The sequence below is a fragment of the Salvelinus alpinus genome, chromosome 3 (assembly GCF_045679555.1).
Source record: "Salvelinus alpinus chromosome 3, SLU_Salpinus.1, whole genome shotgun sequence".
Lineage (NCBI taxonomy): Eukaryota > Metazoa > Chordata > Actinopteri > Salmoniformes > Salmonidae > Salvelinus > Salvelinus alpinus.
Window position 1 is genome coordinate 39,112,006 of NC_092088.1, and position 20,893 is coordinate 39,132,898.

Sequence of the window (20,893 nt, forward strand, 5' to 3'; positions counted from 1 at the left end):
AGGAAATGGAACACAACATCATTTACATTTGAAAGTGGACCGAGTCTGTCAATCGGGACAATAAGTGAGCAAAACATAATACTGGCTAATGAAAATGAAATACTGTTGCTATTAAGGATTTATTTTGTGATAACCATAACAATTCAAATTCCTATTCAGTCAATTCAAGGAGTGAATTGAAATGTAATTCAAGAATGTGCATGAACACACACACATTAATGTGGTAATGTACACACACATTGCAGAAATGCAATAATAATCATTTTTGATATATGGAGGCCAAAGCACGTGGTCTGGAAGCAAGTGACATGAGGAATTTGCAGAGGCCATTATTGTCTCCTTTCCATGCAGTGAGCAGTAATTAAATATGCCACTTGTGCTTCGCTGATTCCTTTCCCTTCACAATTTGAATGCAGCTCTATGGGCAGAAGGGCTGTATTGTATCCGCTATGGCGTCATTATTGGTTGTAAGGGCTTGATGTGGGGGAGGGGCAGAATAAGGGTAAAGCATCCAATTGAAGACATTATGGATGTCTCTCTAAACATAACCCATGCAGACTCTATAACCATAGATCTCTCTGGACAGTGTCCTGCAGAAGAGCCACTTTGCCCTGCCCTCAGGCCTCAGCAGCTAGTGGATCTCTCCACAGAGCAACACCTCTCATGTGCCACTGAAATAGAGAGATGCAGGTTATTTTGCCCTCTGTAGGGGCTTATCTAGGGCTAAGCTAGGGGACGGACAAATAGCAAAGCCAACCTCACTCCAGCCAGTCTAGGGGCACAGATAGCCATCTGTCGATTCTCTGTGCAATAACTGACAACAAAGGGGGTCAAACATTTAACGACGACTGTAAAACTAGAGGACTACTCATTCTGGAGAGACGAGGAAGAGGAACTAATATTTATACTAAAACAGCAGGTTAGTGTTTAATACTAATAGTTCTTGTCACATTACAGGCCACTCAACCAATGGGGCTAACAGAGGATTTAGGCTTTCAGATACGTTATGTTTCCCTTGGTAATAATATTGCAAAGAAGAAAACTACAGTAGTCTTATTCAACCGTAGACTTTAATCCCCTGTTCTTTTAACGATTTACAAATAAATTGCCCTCTTATCTTGAGTTCTGTGAAGTAGACTTACAATATCCGGCTTCCCTGAGTTGACACATACTTAGCTACCCGTGTCATTGAGTTTCTATACCCTTATTGTTAAATTCAAATCAAATCAAAATCCAACTTTATTTGCCACATGCGCCGAATACAACAAGTGTAGACTTTACCGTGAAATGCTTACTTACAAGCCGTTAAACCAACAGTGCAGATCAAGAAGAAGAAAATATTTACCAAGTAGGCTACAATAAAAAAGTAATAATAAAAAGTAACACAATAAGAATAACAATAACGAGGCTATATACAGGTGGCACCGGTACCGAGTCAGTGTGCAGGGGTACAGGCTAGTTGAGGTAATCTGTACATGTAGGTCAGGGTGAAGTGACTATGCATAGGTAACAAACAAACAGCGAGTAGCAGCAGTGTACAAGAGGGGGCAATGTTTATGAATTGTTCAGCAGTCTAATTGCTTGGGGGTAGAAGCTGTTGAGGAGCCTTTTTGTCCTAGACTTGGCGCTCCGGTACCGTTTGCCGTGCGGTAGCAGAGAAAACAGTCTATAACTTGGGTGACTGGAGTCTCTGACAATTTTATGGGCTTTCCTCTGACACCGCCTATTATATAGGTCCTGGATGGCAGGAAGCTTGGCCCCAGTGATGTACTGGGCCATTCGCACTACCCTCTGTAGCGCCTTACGGTCAGATGCCGAGCAGTTCAAATCAAATCAAAGTTTATTTGTTGCGTGCACCGAATACAACAGGTGTAGACCTTACAGTGAAATGCTTACTTACAGGCTCTAACCAATAGTGCAAAAAAAGTATTAGGTGAACAATAGGTAGGTAAAGAAATAAAACAACAGTAAAAAGACAGGCTATATACAGTAGCGAGGCTATAAAAGTAGCGAGGCTACATACAGACACCGGTTAGTCAGGCTGATTGAGGTAGTATGTACATGTAGATATGGTTAAAATGACTATGCATATATGATGAACAGAGAGTAGCAGTAGCGTAAAAGAGGGGTTGACGGGTGGTGGGTGGGACACAATGCAGATAGCCCGGTTAGCCAATGTGCGGGAGCACTGGTTGGTTAGCCCAATTGAGGTAGTATGTACATGAATGTATAGTTAAAGCTGACTATGCATATATGATAAACAGAGAGTAGCAGCAGCGTAAAAGAGGGGATGGGGGCACACAATGAAAATAGTCCGGGTAGCCATTTGATTACCTGTTCAGGAGTCTTATGGCTTGGGGCTAAAAACTGTTGAGAAGCCTTTTTGTCCTAGACTTGGCACTCCGGTACCGCTTGCCATGCGGTAGTAGAGAGAACAGTCTATGACTAGGGTGGCTGGGACAATTTTTAGTGCCTTCCTCTGACACCGCCTGGTGTAGAGGTCCTGGGTGGCAGGCAGCTTAGCCCCAGTGAAGTACTGTGCTGTACGCACTACCCTCTGTAGTGCCTTGCAGTCAGAGGCCGAGCAATTGCCACACCAGGCAGTGATGCAACCAGTCAGGATGCTCTCGATGTTGCAGCTGTAGATCCTTTTGAGGATCTCAGGACACATGCCGAATCTTTTTAGTTTCCTGAGGGGGAATAGGCTTCGTCATGCCCTCTTCACGACTGTCTTGGTTTGTTTGGACCATTCTAGTTTGTTGTTGATGTGGACACCAAGGAACTTGAAGCTCTCAACCTGCTCCACTACAGCCCCGTCGATGAGAATTGGGGCGTGCTCGGTCCTCCTTTTCCTGTAGTCCACAATCATCTCTTTTATCTTGGTAACGTTGAGGGATAGGTTGTTATTCTGGCACCACCCAGCCAGGTCTCTGACTTCCTCCCTATAGGCTGTCTCGTCGTTGTTGGTGATCAGGCCTACCACTGTTGTGTCGTCTGCAAACTTAATGATGGTGTTGGAGTCGTGCCTGGCCATACAGTCGTGGGTGAACAGGGAGTACAGGAGGGGACTGAGCACGCACCCCTGGGGAGCTCCAGTGTTGAGGATCAGCGTGGCAGATGTGTTGCTACCTACCCTCACCACCTGGGGGCGGCCCGTCAGGAAATCCAGGATCCAGTTACAGAGGGAGGTGTTTAGTCCCAGGATCCTTAGCTTAGTGATGAGCTTTGAGGGTACTATGGTGTTGAACGCTATGAATAGCATTCTTACATAAGTGTTCCTTTTGTCCAGTTCGGAAAGGGCAGTGTGGAGTGCAATAGAGATTGCGTCATCTGTGGATCTGTTTGGGCGATATGCAAATTGGAGTGGGTCTAGGGTTTCTGGGATAATGGTGTTGATGTGAGCCATTACCAACCTTTCAAAGCACTTCATGGCTACGGACGTGAGTGCTACGGGTCTGTGGTCATTTAGGCAGGTTGCTTTTGTGTTCTTGGGCACATGGACTATGGTGGTCTGCTTGAAACATGTTGGTATTACAGACTCGGTCAGGGAGAGGTTGAAAATGTCAGTGAAGACACTTGACAGTTGGTCCACGCATGCTTTGAGTACACGTCCTGGTAATCCGTCTGGCCCAGTGGCTTTGTGAATGTTGACCTGTTTAAAGGTTTTGTTCATCGGGCCTCCCGACTGGCGCAGTGGTCTAAGGCACTGCATCACAGTGCTAGCTATGCTGCTAGAGATTCTGGGTTCGAGTCCAGTCTCTGTCGCAGCCGGCCATGACCGGGAGACCCATGGGGCGGCGCACACTTGGCCCAGCATCGTCCGGGTTAGGTGAGGGTTTGGCCGGCAGGGATATCCTTGTCCTATCGCGCACTAGTGACTCCTGTGGTGGGCCGGGCGCAGTACACACTGACATGGTCGCCAGGTGTACGGTGTTTCCTCCGACACATTTGTGCGGCTGGCTTCCGAGTTAGGTGGGCATTGTGTCAAGAAGCAGTGCGGTTTGGTTGGGTTGTGTTTCGGAGGACGCACGGCTCTCGACCTTCACCTCTCCCGAATCCGTACGGGAGTTGCAGCGATGAGACAAGACTGTAACTAGACTGTAAAATTGGATACCACATAAAATACACACAAAAAAATAAGGTTTTGTTCACATCGGTTACCGAGAGCATTATCACACAGTCATCCAGAACGCCTGTGCTCTCGTGCATGCTTCAGTGTTGCTTGCCTCGAAGCGAGCATAAAAGGCATTTAGCTCGTCTGCTAGGCTCGCGTTACTGGGCAGCTCGTGTCTGGGTTTCCCTTTGTAGTCCGTAATAGTTTTCAAGCCCTGCCACGTCCGACGAGCGTCAGAGACGGTATTGTTCCATTTTATTCCATGCAGTATTCCATTTTATGTACAGAACTGCATTTTATTGACGAAACTAATATAAAAGTGAGGCTTTAGGTCAAAAATTGTGGTTTTGAGTATAAATATGTATGCCAATGTTCTATGCCCTTGTATACCAGGAAAACATTTATTTTATCCCCAAGCTTAGATTGGCCTAATCTCGTTGCATGATGTGAGAGGAAGGTTTTAAAATACTCCGATGTTACAGAACAGTATTTAGGCCCTATAACGCACAATTAGGGTGCGGGCCACAACACAGTCTCTGAACAAAGTCATTTTTCTTATGATAAATATCTTCCAGAAATTACTATTTCATGAGTATCAAAGATCAAATTCAGTATCGATTTTGTTCTCAAGATAAGAGTTAGTCAAGAGTACATGTGAACACTGAAGTGTAATTGAATTTTGCTCACAAAGATGAAATTGTTATTAAAACGTTGTCACTGCACATGTTTGTTTGTTGTTGTTTGAAATATTGATTGAAATATGAGATCATCTGTAAATCATGTTTATGGCTGCTTTGTGTCAGTGTTTTGTTCTGAAGTATTGAGTGGGTGCTGACATGCTAGAGGTGAAAGAAATGGGTCAGAAGGGTCTTAAGCATTAACCAAACAAATCCTGGCCTATAGGATTAGGCTGGGATGTTGCTGTTTGTTGGATGCATTTACAGTACCTTAAAATGACACAGGGAAGGGAATCACTCTTGTTAGGCCATATATACAGTGCATTCGGAAAGTATTCAGACCCCTTGACTTTTTCCACATTTGATACGTTACAGCCTTATTCTAAAGGGATACCGCATAATGACAAAGCAAATTGTCACCGCATAATGACAAAGCAAAAACAGGTTTTTAGACATTTTTGCAAATGTATAAAAAATAAAAAACAGAAATACCTTATTTACATAAGTATTCAGACCCTTTGCTATGAGACTCGAAATTGAACTCAGGTGCATCCTGTTTCCATTGATCATACTTGAGATGCTTCTACAACTTGATCGGAGTCCACCTGTGGTAAATTGAATTGATTGGACATGATTTGGAAAGGCACACACCTGTCTATATAAGGTCCCACAGTTGACAGTGCATGTCAGAGCAAAACCCAAGAGGTCGAAGGAATTGTCTGTAAAGCTCCGAGACAGGATTGTGTCGAGGCATAGATCTGGGGAAGGGTACCAAAATATTTCTGCAGCATTGAAGGTCCCCAAGAACACAGTGGCCTCCATCATTCTACAGTGGCCTCCATCATTCTTAAATGGAATAAGTTTGGAGCCACCAAGACTCTTCCTGGAGCTGGCTGCCCGGCCAAACTGAGCAATCGGGGGAGAAGGGCCTTGGTCAGGGAGGTGATCAAGAACCTGATGGTCACTCTGACAGAGCTCTAGAGTTCCTCTGTGGAGATGGGAGAACCTTCCAGAAGGACAACGATCTCTGCAGCACTCCACCAATTAGGCCTTTATGGTAGAGTGGCCAGACGGAAGCCACTCTTCAGTAAAAATCACATGACAGCCCGCTTGGAGTTTGCCAAAAGGCAACTAAAGACTTTCAAATCATGAGAAACAAGATTCTCTGGTCTGATGAAACCAAGAATGATCTATTTGGCGGAAACCTGGCACCCTCCCTACGGTGAAGGATGATGGTGGCAGCATCATGCTGTGGGGATGTTTTTCATTTTTCAGCGGCAGGGACTGGGAGACATAACAGGATCGAGGCTAAGATGATTGGTGCAAAGTACAGGAAGATCCTTGATGAAAACCTGCTGCAGAGTGCTCAGGACCTCAGGCTGGGGCGAAGGTTCACCTTCCAATAGGACAACGACCCTAAGCATACAGTCAAGACAACGCAGGAGTGGCTTCGGGACAAGTCTCTGAATGTCCTTGAGTGGCCCAGCCAGAGCCCGGACTTGAACCCGATCAAACATCTCTGGAGAGACCCAAAAATAGCTGTGCAGCAACATTCCCCATCCAACCTGACAGAGCTTGAGAGGATCACAAGAGAAGAATGGGAGAAACACCCAAATACAGGTGTGCCAAGCTTGTAGCGTCATACCCAAGAAGACTCAAAGCTTTAATCGCTGCCATAGGTTTTTCAACAAAGTACTGAGTAAAGGGTCTGAATACATATGTAAATGTGATATTTCATTTTTTCATTTTTAATAAATGAGCAAACATTTCTATAAACCAGTTTTTGCTTAATTATTATTGGGTATTATGGGTAGATTGATGAGGGAAAAGTACAAGTGAATAGAATAAGGCTGTAACCTAACAAAATGTGGAACAAGTCAAGGAGTCTGAATACTTTCCGAAGGCACTGTACCCTGCTGGCTGCTCAACAACTCTTTGGATTCCTAATATTGTTATTTGCAACAATAGTATATTATTTTTGATATGGCCCTTGTCTGGTATTTGCAACAAGGGAATGTGTGTCGATTTTTGCATTGCTTGCTGGGAATTGACCCAGGCTTGACCTAGCTCTCCAATTGTCCTTGTTCACAAGCAGGAAGTTGAGGACCCTTAAGAAAACCCACATTTTATTGGATAATTATTATGAATATTGAAGCAATTATAATGAAACAAATATGTGCTGTGGGAATGTGATGATATCCCACTGGGCAAAAATGGGTTGAATCAACGTGGTTTCCACGTAATTTTTCAACTCCAAAAATGAATGTGATGTCGTTAAATCAATGTGGAAAACTGATTGATTTGCAAAAAGTCATCAACGTAAGGGAATTTCATAATTTTTCACCCAACTTTTAACCTAATTCCAATGACAATTACATTTTTTGGTTGATTTCACGTTGTATTCACATTAGTTGACAACTCAACCAAATGTAAATCCAAACTAGAAATTGACCTCTGTGCCCGGTGAGATGTTATTGTCAAACTCAAACATTATTTTACTCATGATCATCCTTGTGTGTAATCCTTGTTGCTTCCATGCCTTTTTTAGGTGTGGCATGGCGGCAAAGCCTTGTCTTCAGCCATTGGTGTATGCATAGAGATCCTATTAAACTATGTAAGTATCTGAGTGGGGTCAAAGGTCATGCATGAGTCATGCCACACTTTGTAAGATACATAAGTGACAAATGCAGTTATGTTTAGAGCTTTGTTGTAGCCTTGGGAAATATTTGATGTAATTTTGGTTTGTGGAAAAAATGATTCTGTTCAGTTAAGAACAAATTCTTATTTACATTGACTGCCTACACCGGCTAAACCGGGACGATGCTTGGTCAATTGTGCGCCGCCCTATGGGAATCCCAATCACGGCCCGTTGTAATACAGCCTGGATTCGAACCAGGGTGTCTGTCGTGACGCCTCTAGTACTGAGATGCAGCGCCTTAGACCGCTGCATTCACCCTCACCAAGTAGCATGTATGTCCATGTTGAGTGTCCTACTTCTGTCTGTGTTATATTCAGAGACATTCCTCTGTGGTTTTGGGTATAGGATGAATGTTACATGCGAACAGTGGGACATTGTTCTCCCACAGTGTGATATTGGCAGGGTCATATTAGAGACGGTCACACAGACATCACTTGATCTCCTGCCCTGTAGGACTCAAGCAGTTCCTTTTTGTACAATCAAAGAAGAGTCACACATGTTCTGTGTAGCTGGAACTAATGAGGGAGTCCCATGTGAGCATCACACCAGGGGCAAAGCTAATTTTACTCAGTAGCAACTATCAACTGCTAAAACAGGATAATGATCAGCCTTGCATCATCGGGCTAATGATAAAGAAATATGTTACCATGCGTGCTTACCGGTATGTGGGCACATTTCACTCTGGAGGCTTGGATTTCACTTTTGAGTTGATATGTGGTGAAAAACTTGACGTGAAAATCAAAGAAAACGGCATTATAGGGAAAACTCTTTCATTGTAAAAGGACAAATTAATTGTCTGATTAATTCTGGGAAAGCCTTCCAGTAGAGTTTTATTGACTGCCTGTTATATTGGATACATTTCAAGGGATACATTGCAGGGCTTTTGTATTCTTATCTGATGTTATGACCGACTGAACAAAATCTATTGACTATGCCAGTTTCATGTGAATTGGGTCCCTGTTTGTGTCTACAGAGTGTTGCATGAGTGTCTAGACCGTTGATACGTGTGAATATGTCTGACAAGGAAGACGGGGCCTCAGGGGGGGGGCTGAATGTTACCCTCACGTTTCGGCTTCTCATGCACGGGAAGGTAAACGCACGTCTCATCATCACAACATCACCTCTTCTTTTACATGATTCTGATTGTCAGATCACATTCTTTTTATGATTGTTATTGATTAAATTAAGGCTTAGAAAAGTGTATGCTACGTTTTTGGGGTGTCTCATTAACAGGAAGTGGGCAGCATAATTGGAAAGAAAGGGGAAACCGTCAAAAAGATGAGAGAGGAGGTAAGTCTTATCCTTACAACTGTTATACAACTGTTATAAAAAAAATATATATATATTTTCAATAGAAAGGAAATAAAATGTAAATAGAATTGGAATAAAGTGTATTTTTACATGACTCACCTAAAACTCTATGAGTGTTTCCAGAGTGGTGCTCGCATCAACATTTCAGAGGGATCTTCTCCAGAGAGGATTGTTACCATCACAGGACCAACAGAGGGCATCTTCAGAGCTTTCTCTATGATCGCTGAGAAGTTTGAGGAGGTAACAAAATACTCTGGTACCATGTACTCTGGTGTGTTAACATCTTGTAAGTACTAAAGTAACTCATTTCCTCACCTTGGGCAACATTTTACTCAAAACTTCCATTGACTTCAGTGAATGATACAGCACAAAAGCTCATGATATAATGTCTGAGATTAGACCCCTATTCTTTGATAACCTTAAAACTGTTGTCTAAACCTCTATTTCAGGACATTACAGCTGCAATGACAAACAGCACTGTAACAAGCCATCCTCCAGTGACACTCCGCCTTGTGTTCCCAGGCAGTCAATGTGGCTCCTTGATAGGCAAAGGAGGCTCCAAGATCAAGGAGATCCGAGAGGTAAAATAAGCTAGGCCTCAAGCATCTCTCGTTTGCATTTGTCCAGCGGGAGCTCATTTGATTTAGACTGCTCCCAGATCTGTTTGAGCTGTATAGCCAACTCATGACTTTTGGAGTTGTTTATACAGCACATATCTGGGGATCCCATCCTAACCTTTCAATCACCCAATGAAACAGCCTCAGGTAAATGAATTACAATGACGCAACAGCACCACACAACACTATTCAGGGAGACTGATAAGTGTGGAGTACCAAACAATGTCTATTCATCAAAGGAACGGGGTGCTGAATCTTCATTGTCAACACAGTCAATGAACAATAAGAAGGAATGCACTCTCCGAATAATTGGATGTCAAATATTTATGTTGACATAATCTCGGAACACAGAACCAAATCTTGTGTGCGCTGTACAGCGGTCTGTCACAAGAGACTAATTTGTACGACAGGAACGTTGTGCGTGTCAAATATAAATATCAGACACTGTACAATTATACAATATATTTGTAATATATTAATAATATATGATCTAATGGCCTATGGAATCATTTGACAAGTAATTCCCTATCTCTGTAATTGACTCCTATTGAATGTTATGTTCAGACCACAGGTGCTCAGGTACAGGTGGCAGGGGACATGCTGCCGGAATCCACTGAGAGAGCTGTCACTATCTCAGGCACCCCTCAGGCCATCACGCAGTGTGTCAGACACATCTGCTCTGTCATGCTGGAGGTAATCATGCCAATACAATTAACATACAGTATTATTATAGCATCCAATTAGCTGTTTGGTCAGACCTGAAATGGCTATAGGCTCCATAATTATGGTATTTAACTCAGGTTCACACCATAATAATGGAGGCTACAGACATATCAGACCAATTGATATCAAAAGTAATCTAAGAAACAATGCAATCTCACTACTTGCCCCATAGGGTGGCGCACAGTTGGCTCAGCGTCGTCCGGGTTAGGGGAGGGTTTGGCCCGGGTAGGCCGTCATTGTAAATAAGAATTTGTTCTTAACTAACTAGTTAAATAAAGGTTAAATAAAAAAATCAAACCTGTTGTTGATAATGATGTGTTTGTCCAATCAGCCATTGCTGTTTGTTGTTTGTTTGTGTCTTCAGTCACCGCCCAAAGGAGCAACAATCCCATATCGCCCCAAGACCATGCCTGGAGCCGGCCATCCAGTATTTCAACAACAACAACAACATGCCTCACAAGTGAGTACCATTTTTGCATATACAAAAGTGACACTTTAATACAATTACAGTAAGGTATAAAAAAAAATCACACACACATCAGCCCTTTGGCATTGATGATTGGTGAGTGATGGCAAGTGTCCTTCTCTGTCCTTGCACCCCAATGGTGGAACCAGCTTCCCCCTAAAGCTAGGACCTGCCCATCTTCCAAAAACATCTGAAACCCTACCTCTTCAAAGAGTATCTTAAATAATCCCACAGCACCCCCCATCGCACCCCTCCTCACCACCTCCCCCCAAATAACTAAATACAGAATAAAATAAAATGTATTTTGCCTTTCGTGAACTAACACTCGCACTTTACTTTGCTGATAGCTATTTGTTGAGGAAAAATGTACTTACTATGACTGATATATGTGGTTGTCCCACCTAGCTATCTTAAAGATGATTGCACTAACTTGTAAGTTGCTCTGACTAAGAGGGTCTGCTAAATGACGAAAATGTAAAATGTAAATGTATGTGATCAAATATCTTTCTAAGGGTGATGACGTTATTTTCAGGACATTGTCGATCACCTTGCTAAAAAAGCCACCTCTCTTCAAAGCATTCTGCATAGTTTTGCGGATAGGTCATTAGAAATGTTAATGTATGTGTCCATGAATTCCTTGAAAATGAACCTGTTATATGACGATAAATGAATTCACATTTGGTCATCTAACTCTGTGGAAGGCTGGATGTTGTTATTGTACATTCATTATTGTACATTCATTAACATACCTGCTTGTAATTAAATATGTTAATAAATAAAATATGTTGGTAAAAATGCAAACTTGGCAACAATCATTCCACTCATTCTAGGAAATACAATTTTTTTAGCCTTTTTTTTTTTTACCCTCCTTTTCATGGTATCCAATTGGTAGTTACAGTCTTGTCTCATCGCTGCAACTCCCGTACAGACAAAGACCGAGAGCCGTGCATCCTCCGAAACACAACCCAAGCACTGCTTCTTGGCACAATGCCCAATTAACCCGGAAGCCAGCTGCACCAATGTGTCAGAGGAAACACCGTACACCTGGCTACCATGTCAGCATGCACTGCGCCAGGCCCGCCACAGGAGTCGCTAGTGCTCAATGGGACAAGGACATCCCAGTCGGCCAAACCCTCCCCTAACGACGCTGGGCCAATTGTGCGCCGCCCCCTGGGTCTCAAGGTCACGGCCGGCTGCGACAGAGCCTGGACTCTAACCCAGAACCTCTAGTGGAACAGCTAGCACTGCAACGCAGTGCCTTAGACCACTGCGCCACTTGGGAGGCCCTCATTCTTGGAATTTCATGGAAATTCATTGCATTTCCTGTTTTTCCAATTAAAATGCAGATTCTGCATTTTCCTGGCCTTTTTCAATTCAGAGTAATCAAGTTCTGAAATGTAATTCTGAAGTGAAACACAATGCACAAGCCAAACATTAACCAGAGCATCTTTCACCACTAGAGGGAAGAATCTGCATATAAAGACATCTCACCACTATTTGTAGATTGTGAGTGGCCAGATGAGGAGAAATTGCTGCTACAGCCAGTTGACTGAAACATCTATTGCCTCTGGTCAGATCTGTCATAGAAGTACACAGCTGTTAGTAAGCCCATCTTCCCTTTACAAATAACGGCAACGTACTGATGTGCATCAATGCTAGACAAATATGACGCTTAAACCTCTAACTTTGTCATGTAACATTGTGCATTATGTGCTCCAGTCTTACATGTAGCAAAATCCATTGTGACCTTTCACAGTTGAAAAAAACCGAATGAATTACCTTTAGATTAAATTACGTGGATCGAACCATGGCGGTAGTAGATAAAAGTATGGGACATTTTTTAAAGGTTTTACAGATTTTGGGGATGTGAATAAAGCAGCATAGAAGCTACATTCAATTCTCACGTGTTGCAACTATTTTGAAAATAATCAAAAAAGGACAAGAGTAAACATTTTCAAACAGTTATAGTAACCCAATCAATATTGTATCCCATTTTTTTCAGGCCTTCACAATTCAAGGACAGTATGCTTTTCCACATCAAGATGTAAGTGTATTTGTCTGATCCAGTAACATCCACCACAATGACCCACTCTTGCCCACCACCACCACCACCACCACCACCACCACCACCACCACCACCACCACCACCACCACCGCCTTCCAAGCCAACACTATGTCCTCAGTGCACCCACTAGCAAGGATGAAACACTTTCCTGTACTGTAGTCTTTACTAACACTAACATAGCAGCTTGCTTTGTTTCAAAAGAGTGTCAGCAAAGACGGGGACCACAAAGCAAAACTAATGATGACTTAGCCCTTCTTGCTCATAGAAATACCACATGTAATAATGACAAATCAAATCACTTCCATGACAAGCCAGCATGATTCTGATGACAAACGTCAAATTCTTCACCAAATGAACACACACTTTTGAACTCTGTGTTTGAACTTCAGATTGGTTCTGTATTGTAGCTATAGCTGTCATCTCCTCTGAAATAATCCAGTTTGATTGGTTAGTTCTAACTTCCTTCCTACCCTGCAGTTGACCAAGCTTCACCAGTTGGCTATGCAGCATATCCCCCTCCCTTCCCTTGGGCAGAGCAACCCTACCTTCCCTGGTATGTACCCAAGGCTCCCTGGGGAAGTCCATCTTATCCCTCTCTCTTTGTCCTCTTTCTTCCACTTTCTGTCCTCCTGTGCTCATCACACCAATCAAAAACCCTCTTCTGCTTCTGGAAGGAGCACATCTTCTTTCCATTATTTCACACGGTTATGTTCTACTGTACGTCTGAAAAGATAGAGCCATTTCTATATGAAGTGGTAGCCTACATCTTACAGACCCCTCTCCTTGACCTTGGCAAGGATTCTCCTCTATTTCTTACATCCTCCATACCAATCCTGACCTATACCACCCCATGTATTCTACCCCACAACAAACAAGCAGCAAATTGAAATAACACAACATTCAAACAGGGAGAATTATTGAATTATCACAATTGCCTGACAGGGTATTGCAACAGAAAAAGTATGCATTTCAAATGAAAAATTCCCAGATTGTAATGCTAAGGTCTATTAATAATGTATTAAGGAACTTTGCTCTTTTGTGGTATCATGTTATAGTTTCATGTTAGATGTGCATGCAATGTGACCTGAATTGTTTACAGTTGCCAAATAGTTAATGAATGTGATGTCTCAGACATCATACATAGCATACTATGCCATTATATTCAGTGCATATGGAAACGATGTAGCACTGTCGTTACCATGCTATGTCCTACTCTGCAGGAATGGATACCTCTGTCCCCAAAAGTTCTCAGGAGCTGTCAATACCCAATGAAGTAAGTTTTGCTCAGTCTCATCAGCATCATACAATGTACATCATATAGATCACATTATTTTAGGCACCAGTTTCGCTGCTCTAAAATCAGAATGACAGCTGAAATGGTTGTTTCCCCGAAATGTAAGCCAACTGAATGCTATCTCTCTACATTATGTTCTATTCTTATCTTTAGGTAGACATGTTTCCAAACTGAGAGAAATAAAATTGTCAGATGTCCAAATTGGCAAGGAAAATGTCAGATGTTCCAATTGGGGAGATAACATTATGGAGGATGCAGATGTTTTAATTGGACTGATAATGCATGAGCAACATGCATGACACATCTTTTCATTTTCACTTCCCAATCTTTCCCTCAGCTTATTGGCTCCATAATTGGCAGACACGGCAGCAAGGTCAATGAGATTCGCCAGGTGTCAGGAGCTCACATTAAGATAGCCAGTGCCACGGACGGATCGCCCATGCGCCAAGTCACGATCATAGGCTCTCCGACCAGCATCAATGTGGCACACTACCTCATCAATGCCAGGTAAAACTGCTTCACTACCTCTAACAGGTCAGTTGGGAGTTGTGACCAATAACGCACTACATGACAGACAACTGACAAGATACAGCTGACAATAGAGGAGAAAAACAGACAAGATAGTCAAACAACAGACAAGATAGTCAAACAACAGACAAGATAGTCAAACAACAGACAAGATAGTCAAACAACAGACAAGATAGTCAAACAACAGACAAGATAGTCAAACAACAGACAAGATAGTCAAACAACAGAAAATATAATCAAACCACAGATAAGATAGTCAAACAACAGACAAGATAGTCTAACAGACAAGATAATCAAACAACAGACAATATAGTCTAACAACAGACGAGATAGTCAAACAACAGACAATATAATCAAACAACAGACAAGATAGTCTAACAACAGATAAGATAGTCTAACAGACAAGATAATCAAACAACAGACAAGATAGTAAAACAACAGATAAGATAGTCTAACAGACAAGATAATCAAACAACAGACAAGATAGTCTAACAACAGACGAGATAGTCAAACAACAGATAAGATAGTCTAACAGACAAGATAATCAAATAACAGACAAGATAGTCTAACATCAGACAAGATAGTCAAACAAACAATGTTGACATGATGGAAGGATGACATTGTTTTGTTTTATGGAAAAGCATTACATCTAATCTTAGTGCCTTGGGGTCTACATACAATCAACTCATCCATACTCACAAAAGCATGAAAACCCTTTTGTCTTATTAATTCTGATTTTTATCACGTAACATTCTTCATTTACTTATTTTTTCCCTATTTCTCACTCTCCTCCAATGCTTTGCCCATTCTCTTTCCTCTTTTCTTTGGATATGCCTCTCTTTAACACATTTGCTGAATCCTACCATTTTCTCCCCACCCGATCCTCTCCAAAAAATGACTACCTTCCCTGTATCTGTTTACAGCTTAGAGATGGCTAAATACACCATGCATGCTGCTTCCTCTGCATCACCTGTTGACCTCAACAATATGAGCTTCTCTCAGTCTGTTCCCACTGTCTCCACACCAACCTCTATGGCTGTCATGGCTGCCACTACCCAAGTCCCTGGCACCATTAACATGCACTCCCCCTCCACCTTACAGTCTATCCCCACCCAGCACTATGCTGTCCCCGTTTCCAGTCTATTTGGCATGAAAACGCTCCCTATGCTGGCTATGCACCCAGCAGCTGCCTCGGGCCTTCCACAAGGTCTATCCCCTTACAGCACTAAAGTCCCTACTGCTGGCATGAAAAAATCTGACCGCCAGAAATTTGCCCCATATTGACATAATAGGATAAGAATTGATTCCCCCATCCAAAAATGCGTTTGGGGTCAGTACTGCATCACACTTGTTCCCTGTTGCAAAGCTTGATTAAGTTATATTGACTGTATGGTTAAGGATATCTCTACTGCTAATGAAACCTGACATTCAGCTACTTCGGTGTATCAGTATAATTGTTTGCAATTTGTAAGTGAAGCTAAATACCTCCTAGTGTATCTGAACACACATAAGAATACACAGCCATTTATCAGGCTTACAGTATGTGATGCACAGAAACAGCCGATACTTCCAATATAACAATTTTCTCAGATAGAATGTACTGTACTTTGTTTGGTATCAATGTAAGTAGTTGACCAGTGATGTTCTTAGGAAAAGTCCAGTTTCAAACAGGAATTGACGCTGTAGCAGCTGTTTACCATTGGTAGGGTTACTTGTTTTATAAAGTAGTTATTACTGTGATGTTTACTGTAACAAGGGTTGTTCCACTCTATTCTGCTGTCATATTTCCTCATCTCCTCCAATAGGCTCTCGTCAGTGGTAACAGGCTTGGGTGTTCTGTAGTGTTGTTGTTGCACACGCAGTGCTGAAAGGATTACCATGAAGCCATATTGGATTCTTGTGGCTTTGACAATACACAATAATCCTGTAGAGTGGGACTGTCCTAACTAACTCCTGTAGTGCTGTTTTTGCGACTTGGTTTTCTCAGAACTGAAGTCCAAAGGAACAGAACTCTACAGTCCAATTGATATTCTACTCTGCTCTCAGTATCTGTGATTGTCGCAGCACAATATTGTAACACCTTATGTCTATGCTTGTGTTTTTAATTAGGGTCTACCCTTAGGTTTGTTGATGAGCTCTTCCAATTTGTTATATTTATCACAACGTACATCATGTATTTCAAATAAATTGAGCCTTTTGTGAATACAAATGGGTCTTTTTTATTTTTTTATTGTGCAGCAAAATTTAACAATTCACACACTTGAGGCTAGGTTACCCTCAATTTGAATAATTCTTGTTTTGATACAGTGGGTATCATAAGTATTCACCCCCTTTGGATTTTTTTCACATTTTGTTGTGTTACAAATTGGGATTGAAATGGATTTTATTGTGACTTTTTTGTAATTGATCTAAACAACAAAATACTCCACAATGTCAAGGTGAAAAGACAATTATACAAATGTTTTTTGTTAAGAAAAATGTAATAACTAAGTTATAATAATTAAGTTAAGAAAAATGTAATAACTAAAATGTATCAGTTGCACAAGTATTCACCCTTTTGTTTAGGCAAGCCTAAAGAAGGGAAGTGATTGGTAGATGGGTAACAATAACAAATCAGACATTGAATATCTCTTTAAGAAAGGTCAAATTAATAATTATGCTGTGGATGATGTATTAAACCACCCAGACACAACAAAGATACAGTTGTCCTTCTGAACTGAGATGCAGGACAGGAAGGAAACTGCTGAGGGATGTGACAATGAGGCCAATGGTGATTTTAAAACAGCTACAGAGTACCAATGGCTGTGATGGGAGAAAACTGAGGATGGATCAACAACATTGTAGTTATGCTACGATAATGACCTGAATGAGTGAAAAGAAGAATAGAAATATAAGGAATAAAATATATTACAAAACATGCATCCTGTACGCAACAAGGCACTAAAGTTATACTGCAAGGAAACACCGCAAAGCAATACACTTTTTGGCCTAAATGCAAAGCCTTATGTTTGGGACAAATCCAACACAACACATCACTGAGTAACTGCCTCCTTATTTTCAAGCATGGTGGTGGCTGCATCATGTTATGGGCCTTAATGGCCATGTACTCTTACAATCTCCACCCGGCACATCCAGAAGAGGACTGGCAACCCCTCATAGCCTGGTTCCTCTTTTCTTTCTAGATTCCTGCCTTTCTAGGGAGTTTTTCCTAGCCACCATGCTTCTACATCTGCATTTCTTGCTGTTTGGAGTTTTAGGCTGGATTTTTCCCCCACTTTGACATTACAGAGATCATTGACAAAAAAGTATAATTAAACGTATTTTAATCTCACTTTGTAACACAATAAAATGTGAAGAAATCCAAGGGAGGGGAATACCTATAATACCCTCTGTACAGTATATCTTTCTCATTCACATGAAGAGTGAGCCAAAATTCAGATATGGTATGGTAATTGAGTCCACAAATACCTTTCCACTTTGCTAGATTCTTTTTCAATAATTTATTGTATACTAAAGTCTATGTTATTTTTGTCAAAATAACCTTTTTCTTGGAACTAACCCTATTTATACCTAGTATTCCTATGTGGGAAATTGTACAGAGTTGCATGACAGTATTCAGGATATGGAGTTACAACACTGTTTTATACCTTGGCTAGAGGTTGTCATAATAGTTATCCTGATCATACCATACAAAGTCTAATGCAGTTATAGTTAAGTTTGGAGCATGTTTAAATATGCAAACCTTGATAGAGTACTCTGTAGTCTCGCTGGTGAAATCTATGTTGATCGATACGTTTGTATGACTGTTGTGTGCTATTTATTGCATCAATTCTTCAATCTTGTTTTTGTGGTTGGTCACAAATCACAAATCACATCACAAATCTTCTGTCTGTCAATACCCTAGTAATAAACCCTAGTTTCCTATGAAATAATATTGCTTTCTGTCAAATGATACACTGTACCTTTAAGCTACAAACAGTGGGCAAACTGTTTTAAATAATAAAACATTTAGATGAACTTGGCTTAACCCAAAACATCAACTCAATATTCAACACTGTTTCTCATGTCCAAATAGTGTATTATTTCCATTCAGGTCTAAAATGCTGTTGGTGATAATCAATAGTTAATAGGGGATGGAAATGTAATGACAGCGAGTGAAGCCATTTCAACCTTAGGGTGAAGTGTAAATGCAGCAGCCAACTGCCAACAGTGTGCTGTGCTGTGTGCCCTGGGCAGTTAGGAGTTCACAGATTCTTGCTTAATGCTATATTAATGATTTCCCCTATCACCCTGTCACAGGGAAAAGGGAAGGGACACTGAATTACTCTAAATAATCAATTATATTAATGCAGTACACACAGTATCGAGAATGAAAAGCATTTTAAGGGCAAAATCACTCTGCAGTGCTGCGTATTGCCATACTCACTCAGTTAGTTGCCTAGATTTTCAGACAATGACCATGGAGTAAGACATAGACCAAAGGGCTTAATTATGGTACTGGAAAGCTTTATAAATTATATTATTTTCTCGTGGTAAAGGGTAAGGAGTCCTGAAGCTTGTGAGGGATGTTTGTGTGTGTATGTGTATGTAAACTCAAAAAAAGGAAACGTCCTCTCACTGTCAACTGCGTTTATTTTCAGCAAACTTAACATGTGTAAATATTTGTATGAACATAACAAGATTCAACAACTGAGACATAAACTGAACAAGTTCCACAGACATGTGACTAACAGAAATGGGATAATGTGTCCCTGAACAAAGGGAGGGTCAAAATCAAAAGTAACACTCAGTATCTGGTGTGGCCACCAGCTGCATTAAGTACTGCAGTGCATCTCCTCCTCATGGACTTCACCAGATTTGCCAGTTCTTGCTGTGAGATATTACCACCCTCTTCCACCAAGGCACCTGCAAGTTTCCGGACATTTCTGAGGGGAATGGCCCTAGCCCTCACCCTCAAATCTAACAGGTCCCAGACGTGCTCAATGGGATTGAGATCCGGGCTCTTCGCTGGCCATGGCAGAAGACTGTCATTCCTGTCTTGCAGGAAATCATGCACAGAAGGAGCAGTATGGCTGGTGGCATTGTCATGCTGGAGGGTCATGTCAGGATGAGCCTGCAGGAAGGGTACCACATGAGGGAGGAGGATGTCTTCCCTGTAACGCACAGCATTGAGATTGCCTGCAATGACAACAAGCTCAGTCCGATGATGCTGTGACACACCGTTGCAGACCATGACGAACCCTCCACCTCCAAATCGATCCCGCTCCAGAGTACAGGCCTCGGTGTAACGCTCATTCCTTCAACGATAAGCGCGAATCCGACCATCACCCCTGGTGAGACAAAATTGCGATTCGTCAGTGAAGAGCACTTTTTGCCAGCCCTGTCTGGTCCAGCGACGGTGGGTTTGTGCCCATAGGCGACATTGTTGCCAGTGATGTCTGGTGAGGACCTGCCTTACAACAGTCCTACAAGCCCTCAGTCCAGCCTCTCTCAGCCTATTGTGGACAGTCTGAGCACTGATGGAGGGATTGTGCATTCCTGGTGTAACTCAGGCAGTTGTTGTTGCCATCCTGTACCTGTCCCGCAGCTGTGATGTTCGGATGTACCGATCCTGTGCAGGTGTTGTTACACGTGGTGTTCCACTGCGAGAACGATCAGCTGTCCGTCCTGTCTCCCGGGAGAGCTGTCTTAGGCGTCTTACAGTACGGACATTGCAATTTATTGCCCTGGCCGCATCTACAGTCCTCATGCCTCCTTGCAGCATGCCTAAGGCACGTTCACGCAGATGAGCAGGGACCCTGGGCATCTTTCTTTTGGTGTTTTTCAGAGTCAGTAGAAAGGCCTCTTTATTGTCCTAAGTTTTCATAACTGTGACCTTAATTGCCTATTGTCTGTAAATGTTAGTGTCTTAGACCATTCCTCAGGTGCATGATCATTAATTGTTTATGGTTCATTGAACAAGCATGGGAAACAGTGTTTAAACCCTTTACAATGAATATCTGTGAAGTTATTTGGATTTTTACGAATTATCTTTGAATGACTGGGTCCTGAAAAAGGGACGTTTCTTTTTTTGCTGAGTTTATGTGCGTGTCTGTGTATGTGTGTGCGTGCGTGCTATTAGACTATAGGATTGATCCATCTGGGCACACTCTCAGTTCACCATGTATTTCTCATATCAGCTCAATTCAATTACAGTCGTAAAACATTACACAGAGACCATAAAAGATTAAACAGGAGACTAAGATTGGTTAATCTGAGCGTCTTCACAGAGTTCACTCATTGATTGTCTACAGAGACGCTATACCCCTCCTAGTGGTCAAATCGACGCTCCCATTTCGCTGAACCATGAATATGTGACGTAAGGACCCTAATATATTTTTTTGTCACTCATACCAAAAAA

The 20,893-nt window shown here is 41.9% G+C and overlaps 1 protein-coding gene across 3 annotated transcripts; it reads left to right on the forward strand.

Moving 5' to 3' along the window:
• Positions 1–68: 68 nt before the first annotated feature.
• LOC139570682 (poly(rC)-binding protein 3-like) lies at positions 69–16,702 on the forward strand. Of its 3 annotated transcripts, none has more exons than XM_071392775.1 (13): positions 69–919; positions 7,340–7,405; positions 8,463–8,579; positions 8,723–8,779; positions 8,924–9,040; positions 9,250–9,381; positions 9,982–10,110; positions 10,505–10,600; positions 12,609–12,650; positions 13,149–13,224; positions 13,892–13,944; positions 14,303–14,472; positions 15,417–16,702. In XM_071392775.1, exons 3-13 carry the CDS (start codon positions 8,502–8,504, stop codon positions 15,775–15,777), a joined length of 1,311 nt encoding a protein of 436 aa, XP_071248876.1. In that variant the 5' UTR covers positions 69–919; positions 7,340–7,405; positions 8,463–8,501; the 3' UTR covers positions 15,778–16,702. The 3 variants fall into 3 exon arrangements, with proteins under 3 accessions (XP_071248876.1, XP_071248877.1, XP_071248878.1); XM_071392777.1 differs by having other exon boundaries at positions 463–919; positions 16,299–16,702; XM_071392776.1 differs by lacking the exon at positions 7,340–7,405.
• The last annotated feature ends 4,191 nt before the right edge of the window (positions 16,703–20,893 follow it).